Source organism: Podarcis gaigeae, assembly GCF_964106915.1.
Source record: "Podarcis gaigeae genome assembly, chromosome: 10".
NCBI classification, from domain to species: domain Eukaryota; kingdom Metazoa; phylum Chordata; class Lepidosauria; order Squamata; family Lacertidae; genus Podarcis; species Podarcis gaigeae.
The window spans coordinates 3,992,950-4,002,562 of record NC_139686.1 but is presented as its reverse complement, the minus strand read 5'-3'; the positions used below and the strand labels follow the sequence as shown (position 1 = coordinate 4,002,562).

Genomic DNA, 9,613 nt, shown 5'->3' with positions numbered 1-9,613 from the left:
CAGAATTCAAAAATCAATTTAGGGGGGAAATCCATCCAATAAACATTAGATGATCACCAGGGCTAGTTGGCGAAATTAGTCCTCTTTGGGCCAGCGAGGAGACCAGGGCAGAATTAGCTGTGGGGTCTCAGAGTGGGTGATCTTCATAAAAAGGGGAGGAGGAGGGAAAGAAGGGGAATAAAAGATCAGGCTAAGTTCAAATTGAAAGCCAGGCGGAATACCTCTGTCTTACAGGCCCGATAGAAGGAGGTTAAATCCTGCAGGGCCCTGGTCTCATGGGACAGAGCATTCCACCAGGTCGGAGCCATCACTGAGAAGGCCCTGGCCCTGGTGGAGGATAGCCTGACTTCCTCAGGGACCTCTAAACTATAATTATTCATGGACCTTAAGGTCCTCTGCAGGGCGGACCAGGAGAGATGGTCCCGTAAATACGAGAGCCCTAAGCCACAAGTGGCAAAGACCACGTTGGAATGGGGTGATGCTCATTTGGAATCAAAGAATTTAGGACTCACTAAGAAATCTCTGGGACTAAAGTCAGCTAAAATATTTTTATTTTATTTTTTTACTTAGCAAGGATTCTCAAAAGTTACAGAGTAAAGAGGTTAGGTAGCACAACCGCAACATCTTTACCACTGCAAGGCTGTGGGGAGCAGAGGGGAAGAGGGCTGGCTGGTCAGGGGTCCCTCTCGGCTGGTTTCTTGGCTTCATTCGTTGAGCGCTCAGACGAATGGCTGCCATCATTCCAGGGGCAAGCTGCACATATACCTCAGCATCAGGGAACAGGGGGCAGCTTTCCATTTTGTGAACTCTGAAAGACAACGGCAGAGGAAGGAACATGTTGCGTCTGTCTGCACGGGATTGATTTCCCCTGTCCTCAGTGATTGGGGCTGGTGCTACCATTAGGCAGAATAAGATGGTTTGCCCTAATTGTTTCCCAAGGTTTGCTCAAGCAGTGCATCCAACTAAGTCAAGTTGTTCCTGTGCACAACACAAAACTACATTCAGATTGCCAAGGAGAAATTAAAAGGAAAGCATTCCACTTTCTAGACAGCTAATTAGGCTGCTGAAGGGACCAACTATATAAAGAAAGGAGTTATAAAGTGAGGCGGGGGGTCTCAGATTCTTTCAGAAGGTAAAGGGGCCCCTGACCATTAGGTCCAGTTGTGGCCGGCTCTGGGGTTGCGGCGCTCATCTTGCTTTATCGGCCGAGGAAGCCGGCGTACAGCTGGTCATGTGGCCAGCAGGACTAAGCCACTTCTGGCGAACCAGAGCAGCGCACGGAAATGCCGTTTACCTTCCCGCCGGAGTGGTACCTATTTATCTACTTGCACTTTGACGTGCTTTCGAACTGCTAGGTTGGCAGGAGCAGTGACCGAGCAACGGGAGCTCACCCCGTTGCGGGGATTTGAACCACCGATCTTCTGATTGGTAAGTCCTAGGCTCTGTGGTTTAACCCACAGGGCCACCCGCATCCCTGTTGGGGCCGGTCCTACCATTAGGCAGAATGAGAAATTTAAAGACTATTTAGTTAAATATGTTAAGTTAAATTAATGGGAAAAGCTTGCAAATACCAGATAGGCTTAGGATTTAGATATGTAATGTGATGAATTAATATGTTTCATGCTGAATTGGAAAGAAAGAAAGATGTTAAGTGTTTAAGTAAATTTTTTAAGAATTTAGGTTTTGGAAAACAGTTAAAATGTTATACACTAAAATTCAACCAGGGGGATATGAGGAAGTCACTTAACAATGATACAAAGTTTGGTTTAAATACGGTTGAGATTTATGTTTGTTTGTTTATATGGTGTTTTTTTTTTTGGAAAAACAATTAAAAAAATGATTTTTTTTTTGAAAATGACATCATCTCTCCTTGGTCTCTCGCTTCCCAATGCAGAGAAATCAGCAACTGGGTTTTTGTTTCTGAGTCCCAGACTAGTGAAGTTTCCTTTCCAGCCATTCTTGTGGTTGTTTAGTCGTTTAGCTGTGTCCGTGTGATGGCCTGGGATTCCGATTCAGAGGCTGAACCAGAGGAATCCCAGCCTGCACAGGAGTCCCTGCCTCCAGGGCCGGCTGAACTGGGGCAAGGCCTAGATGCTGAAGAGCCTGCACCTGTGTCAGATCCTCAGGAGCAGGCACCAGGTGAAACCATTCTGGCCCCAGAGGTGCTTGAGGACTCAGTGTCTACAGGTGCGCCTCCTCCGGGGCCCAGTAACCCTTCGGCCTCTCCTGAACTGCAGAGGCTTAGGGCAGAGAGGCGAAGGGAACTGGTTGCTCCCAGGAGGAGTGCTCACCTTAAGACCAGAGGAGGCGGGGCTCCAGGGGGCCGGGACCGCCCCTGGCCTTAGAAGAAGATAAAGGTCAGTCAGCCCGGTCCCAGGTTGCGGGAGCAACGTCGTTGTTGGCTTGAGACCTTCCAGTGTTCCTGTTCCCTGCCCGGCCTCCTGCTTCTGACCTTCCAGCATTCCTGTTCCCCGCCCGGCACCCTGTTTCGGACCTCGCCTCTCGTCTTGTGAACTCGGACTACGATAACGGTACCTTCCCCCCGGGACCAGCACAGTCCGACTCTTTGTGACCCCCGGGACCAGAGCACACCAGGCACTCCTGTCTTCAGCATGGTCAAACTCATGCTGGTAGCTTCGAGAACACTGTCCACCCATCTCGTCCTCCGTCGTCCCCTTCTCCTTGCGCCCTCCTTCTTTCCCAACATCAGGGTCTTTTCCAGGGAGTCTTCTCTTCTCATGAGGTGGCCAAAGTCTTGGAGCCTCAGCTTCAGGATCTGTCCTTCCAGTGAGCACTCAGGGCTGATTTTCTTCAGAATGGATCAGTTTGATCTTCTTGCAGTCCATGGGACTCTCAAGAGTCTCCTCCAGCACCATAATTCAAAAGCATCCATTCTTCTGCGATCAGCCTTCTTTATGGTCCAGCTCTCACTTCCATACATCACTACTGGGAAAATCCAGCCATCCAGCTTCCCCCTTCCCCCCCCCAAAGCTTTTGCAATTCAAAACCCTTTTGCATTCCTCATTTGCAAAGGCTCTTGAGCCCGATTGCCCTCTTACCTTTGTCATATGTCAGCATGGCACATAATTCAGTCCACGAAGGTTGTGGGGCAGAATCAATCCAAGGTGAGAAAAAGACTGTGGAGGAATCTGCCCATCTCCACTTTCCACTCTGCAAAGAGAGCAAAAACAGATAGCTTATTTCTCGGAAAAGGTAAGGCTGGAGTGCTTGGTTCGGCTGGCACTCTGCACATGCCCTGGAAAAACTGGAAACATTCAGTTTCCCTGGAAAGGCGTCGTACAGTTTTCGGAAGCTGACATGGAATTTCTGCAAAACTCGTTATTAGCCGGGACAGCACCATGTATGCAAGAGGGCAGCCTGGCCACAAAACGGTTAAAGGAGAGCGAAAGTCGACTCTACTTAAAGTTCAAGGAGGGCTCTGCGTGCAGAGTAAAAAAATGGGTTGAATAAAGTTGCATTTAGGGATGCGGGTGGTGCTGTGGGTTAAACCACAGAGCCTAGGACTTGCTGATCAGAAGGTCGGCAGTTCGAGTCCCCGCGACGGGGTGAGCTCCCATTGCTCGGTCCCAGCTCCTGTCAACCTAGTAGTTTGAAAGCACGTCAAAGTGCAAGTAGATAAATAGGTACCACTCTGGCAGGAAGGTAAATGGTGTTTCCGTGCGCTGCTCTGATTTGCCAGAAGCGGCTTAGTCATGCTGGCCACATGACCCGGAAGCTATACGCCGGCTCCCTCGGCCAATAAAGCGAGATGAGCACTGCAACCCCCAGAGTTGGCCACGACTGGACCTAATGGTCAGGGGTCCCTTTACCTTTAAAGTTGCATTTCAAGGACTGTTGCAGGACAAAAAAACATGGCGAAGCGATGAAGTAGCAGAATAATAATAATAATAATAATAATAATAGTAATAATAATAATAATAATAAAGAACATTAAAAACATGAAAGAAGATCAAATATTAAAAACTTCCTTAAACAGAGCTGCCTTCAGATGTCTTCTAAAAGTCAGATAGTAGTTTATTTCCTTGACATCTGAAGGGAGGGCGTTCCACAGGGCAGGCGCCACCACCGAGAAGGCCCTCTGCCTGGTTCCCTGTAACTTGGCTTCTCGCAATGAGGGAACCGCCAGAAGGCCCTCAGAGCTGGACCTCAGCAACCCCCTGCTCCCACATACACGGACCCACACCTTCTGCGCCCAGTCGGGGTGCCAGGGGGAGGGCCGGACACTCACCCGGAATGGGTCGTGGAGTCCGATCCAGATTCCTTCGGAACCGGAATGCTTGTCCAGGATGTAGCGGCTGATCAGAGTCGCCTCTGCCTCGGTGAGGATGGAGGAGAGATGGGCGTTGGGGCCATACTTCTGGCAGTTGTTCTGCGTGGGCGCAAGAGAAATGGGTTGAAGTTAAGACGTGCTACTGGGAAAATCCATCCATCCATCCATCCATCCATCCAGGCCTGCATGGAGTCCACCTCCATTGAACTATAGGGGTGGCCAACTCCCAAGAGTTGGGTTGAAGTTAAGACGTGCTACTGGGAAAATCAATCAATCAATCAATCAATCAATCAATCAATCAAGGCCTCTACATGGAGTCCACCTCCATTGAACTATAGGGGTGGCCAACTCCCAAGAGTTGGGTTGAAGTTAAGACATGCTACTGGGAAAATCAATCATCAATCAATCAATCAATCAAACAAACAAACAACTGACCAACCAATCAATCAATCAATCAATCAATCAATCAATCAATGAATCAATCAAGGCCTCTACATGGAGTCCACCTCCATTGAACTATAGGGATGGCCAACTCCCAAGAGACTGCGATCTACTCACAGAGTTAAAAACTGGCAGTGACCATTTTGGGGGATTCAGGTCAAAGTTGTTGAGCTTTTTAGGGGAGCCAGTGATTTACCAGTGATCTACCACAGACTTCCAGTGATCTACCGGTACATCACGATCTACCTGCTGGACATGCCTGAACTATGCCCATTCCCTGTGCATTCAAAAGGTAAGGTGAGGACAGGGAAATCTGAAGGATCTTGAAAGTCCTCCAAGCATTGCACATTGGGGGTGGGCAGGCGAAAACCAGGAAGATGCTGTGAGCATATAACACCCGTGATTAGAACTCAGTACTGGTTGCCTGGTTGCTACCAGGCCAGGTTCAAGTTGTTCCTATATAGTGTATGATTCCCCTAACAACTTGGGAGTGGCGCACCCATGAAATCGCCCAACTCCATTTGCACCCACTTCGACCCCTTCAGTCTGCAGAACTGGCTCCGTTACAGCTGCTGCTTAATTCCACATTTGTGAGAAACCAGGCCCCATCCTTTGGAACTCCTGTCCTCTTGACAGGCGCCTTCGCTGCATACTTTCTGGCGCGTGTGAAAAACATTCTTCTGTCAGCCAGCCTGCCCAGAAATGCAGAATGCCAGTGCATTTTTTGATCTGGCTTTTAGCATAAAAGTTAAAGGGACCCCTGACCATTAGGTCCACTCGTGGCCGACTCTGGGGTTGCGGCGCTCATCTCGCTTTACTGGCCGAGGGAGCCGGCGTACAGCTTCCGGGTCATGTGGCCAGCAGGACTAAGTCACTTCTGGCGAACCAGAGCAGCGCACGGAAACACCATTTACCTTTCCACCGGAGCGGTACCTATTTATCTACTTGCATTTTGACGTGCTTTTGAACTGCTAGGTTGACAGGTGCTGGGACCGAGCAACGGGAGCTCACCCCGTCGTGGGGATTCGAACCACCGACCTTCTGATTGGCAAGCCCAAGAGGCTCGGTGGTTTAACCCACAGCGCCCCCCGCATCACATTCAGCTCTCCTACCCCACTATAATTATTTTAATTGCGCAATGCAGCTTATTCTGTTTTATGGTTTCTTTGCATCGGCTTCAGCAGCACAAGTAAAATAATATTTGCATTCATTTTGGCAAGAATCAGTTCCCCTCACGGCACCGTAGGAATGCTCCTTACTTCTGCATCTTCCCACGAGGCTCGTGCATCGAAGACTCCATAGCAGATTTTCTGAATGTGCAACCAGTTTCCGGGGCAGCTCAAGTTTTCTGATGCGCCTGTTCGAGGGGCGGGGAATATAGGGTCGCCACATTTCGAAGAGTAGAAAAGAGGATGCTATGACGGCCTTTCAAAGCAAAGAAATGCAACTTGTCTCAAATGTTACCCCTGAAAAAGAGGACGTGTCCTAGAAAAAGAGGACACATGGAAACCCTGGCTGGGAATGCATGGGCAGGGCCTAGGTCCCTCGTACCTACGAGACCGCCTCTCCTGGTCTGCCCCGCGGAGGACCTTAAGGTCCACAAATAACAACACTTTGGAGGTCCTGAGCCTCAAGGAGGTTAGATTGGTCTCAACTAGGGCCAGGGCCTTTTCAGTACTGGTCCCGACTTGGTGGAACACTCTGCCCCAAGAGACTAGGACCCTGCGGGACTTGACATATTTCTGCAACCAATCAATCAAATTTCCTTTTTCTGTATGGTGTGTTAATGTGAACGGTAACAATAAAATTTAATAAAAGAAGAAAAAGAAAGTAAGTGACTATAAAGAGAGAAAGAAGAGAAGGATTACAAATGTAATTTATTTCTGAGAACCTGGCGTATAGAATATTCAAATTGCTGTTTGTATCCTTTGAACAATTTTGTGTACTTGACTCTTTTCCCTTTTTTTCATTTCCCCCCTTTTTTATTTCCATTTTATATTTTTCCTTTTTTGCGTTTTTCTCTTCTTTTCAAATATTTGGATGCAATGTTTAATTCATGCTTTCTCTGCAATTTTTAAAAATGCAACAACAACAACAATACAACAGAAGCATCGCTGTCTCTGACTCTCCTATGATTCTATGACGGTTTAGGTCCAGTCGCCAGGGCTGGATCCTGAATATCCCCACGGGAGGACTCACCTTGCGAGATGAAGCTGGTGATCAGGAGACCCAGGAGGAAGAGATGGAGTCTGGAGGCTGGACCCATCTGGGAGAAAGAGATAAAACAGGGAAGGGCAGGAACAGCATGGGGGGGGGGTGGCGAGGTGATTTTGCTTAAGGTCCCTCGAAAACAACTTGCAATATGCGCCCAAATGTCAAATCCAGAAACATTTGCTTTCCCTTCTCCAACTGAGTTCATCCATCGCCCCCTTTTCAACTGCTGTGTCACCAACAGCGATTGAGCGCCTCTTAAGTCATAGGCAGAATGAAACCACGATACTCACTTCTTTGTCCGTGTCTGTTAGAAATGATGGGAACTCCCCTTCCTTAGAGAACTCAATCTTTCTTGCAGGGGTTCGAAGCGAAGGTGGGTGCTGTTTCTTTGCTCTGGTGCAAATGCTGCAAGTGACCTCTGTGTTTCAACGCTACATCAAACTCAGATAATGTGCATTTTCATGCTCTCATGGTTGAGCAGTGATCCAGGTACCAGGAAGGACAGAGAAATGGGACTTGGCAGCTGGAATCGATCAATGGCTTTATGTTTTCAAGACAGCAAGTTATTTCAGTCCCCTGCAACTGGGGGAGGGGAGAGACTCAGCTCAGTTGGTGGTGGGCTGTTGTGGAGCAATCACTGATTCTGAATGGGGTAACTGTGCCCCTGAAGGACCAGTTGCGCAGCCTGGGAGTCATTTTGGACTCACCGCTGTCCATGGAGACACAGGTTAATTCTGTGTCCAGGGCAGCTCCATCAGGTATGCAGGCTGAGACCCTACCTGCCCGAGGACTGTCTGGCCAGAGTGGTGCATGCTCTGGTTATCTCTCGCTTGGACTACTGCAATGCGCTCTGCATGGCGCTACCTTTAAAGGTGACCCGGAGACTACAACTAATCCAGAATGAGGCAGCTAGACTGGTGACTGGGAGCGGCTGCCAAGACCACATAACACCAGTCCTGAAAGACCTACATTGGCTCCCAGTATGTTTCCAAGCACAATTCAAAGTGTTGGTGCTGACCTTGAAAGCCCTAAATGGCCTCGGCCCAGTAGACCTGAGGGAGCGTCTCCACTCCCATTGTTCTGCCCGGACACTGAGGTCCAGCTCTGAGTGCTTTCTGGCAGTTCCCTCCCTGCAAGAAGCGAATCTACAGGGAAGCAGGCAGAGGGCCTTCTCGGTGGTGGCTCCCTCCCTGTGGAACGCCCTTCTAAGCAACTCTGATCCAGTGCAAGCAACTCTGATCCTTACAGAGAGATGCCAATCTGTGTTCACAGCATGATACTGTCATAAAAAGACTGTAAATCTACCAGATGCTGCTCATTAATTCTTATCCATGAGCTACCAGGAGGGAGAGGGCGGACTCCCATACTTGACAAGTAGGCAAAGTGGGCTGAATCCACTTCTCAGTGCAAACCAACCTACTTTCCGTTTCCTGAATGGATACCAGGGCCGTCTTAAGCATAGGCACCAGGGGTGCAGGGCACCTGGGCGCTGGGCTCTCAGGAGCACCAGGCCAAGAGTCCAGGGCCCGAGAGTTGGAGTCCAGGAAAGAGCCCGCCGGCCATTGTTTATCTTATATTTTGGAAATGTACATCCACTTTCCCCCCCTCCTTTAATTTTTTTTGGGCTTGGAATGACTCCTGCAACGTTATACAAATTGTGGATATTGTGGATAAACGTAAGGTAGATATCAAATAATATGCAATTGATAAAGAAAACTTGGAACCCGTGATGGAGAGAGTGGAAGTCAATATAGGTGGAATGAATTTTTTTATGTCTAGAAATGTTTTTTTTAATCTATGTTATTTGCTTTGTTATGCTGTTGACTGGTGATATTAAAATCAATAATTTATTATTATTATTATTTAAAGGAAATGCCCGTGGAGGAGATTTCTAAGCAATTTGAGGATGTCTTCCCAGCAGTAGAGCATATACCCACACTGCCCAGGGTGGGCGCGCTCCTAGGGGGCACAGGGCACGGAGGGTGCCCTCCCAGGCCCGGGATAACTGCTCGGGTGCACGGAGCTGTTCGTGTGTTCTGTAGCTGGGGGCGGAGTGAGCCGCTGATGGCGGATGTTCAGTGCACCACCCGCCTGCGACTCCCAAGCCTCCCCCAGCTGTCAAAATGAAGGGGGGGGATGCCGCCGGCAAAACAGCGCAGCTCCCCCCTTCCCCTGGGGCAGGCTTGGGAGTCATGGGCAGGTGGCGCGCCAAATTGTTGGGATATTCCTTTCCACCTTAAGTACTGGCATGACTGTTGTGTGTCACATGCCTGTTTACACTTCAGCACAGCTTGCTGGGAACTTCCGTTTTGTGTGTAGCTATTGCTTAAGCTACTTGCTTGGATAGGAAGGGGAGAAGACATGTTTTACCTTTTGTCCTGATCTATGCTGAATAAACTGCTTGTAAATATGCTCATCACAGCCTCTCCCTACCACTTCCGTTGCATAGCGTTTACTCTACTGAATAGAGCGTGCTCCAGCTTCTGAAACCGGGGTCGCTGAAGCTGCTCCAAGGACTGGAGATCGCCCAGCACATCGGCCAATGGGCTTGGGAGTCATGGGCAGGTGTGTTGTGGACAGTTAAGGGTTAACACTCCAGGAAGCATTTTCCTTTGATATGTGCTCTGTGGGGGCTGAGCTCTCACTGGGAGCAGTCTGTCTGAGAAT

At 49.0% G+C, this 9,613-nt stretch overlaps 1 protein-coding gene across 1 annotated transcript; it reads right to left on the bottom strand.

The window, feature by feature from the left end:
- Positions 1–668: 668 nt before the first annotated feature.
- LOC310826251 (C-type lectin-like) lies at positions 669–7,424 on the bottom strand. The gene is made up of 6 exons (XM_083701029.1): positions 7,237–7,424; positions 6,932–6,998; positions 5,992–6,089; positions 4,250–4,390; positions 3,060–3,171; positions 669–808 (listed from the first exon to the last, which is right to left on the bottom strand). The coding sequence occupies exons 2-6, from the start codon at positions 6,996–6,998 to the stop codon at positions 738–740; spliced, it is 489 nt and encodes a 162-aa protein (XP_083557155.1). The 5' UTR covers positions 7,237–7,424; the 3' UTR covers positions 669–737.
- Positions 7,425–9,613: the final 2,189 nt, after the last annotated feature.

Coding starts and splice junctions, on each gene's coding strand:
- LOC310826251 (XM_083701029.1), bottom strand. CDS start 6,998: ATGGGTCCAGCCTCCAGACTCCATCTCTTCCTCCTGGGTCTCCTGATC. Junction 4,391..5,991: donor CCTCGTGGGAAGATGCAGAA/GTAAGGAGCATT, acceptor GCGCCCACGCAG/AACAACTGCCAGAAGTATGG. Junction 809..3,059: donor CATGCTGACATATGACAAAG/GTAAGAGGGCAA, acceptor GTTGTCTTTCAG/AGTTCACAAAATGGAAAGCT.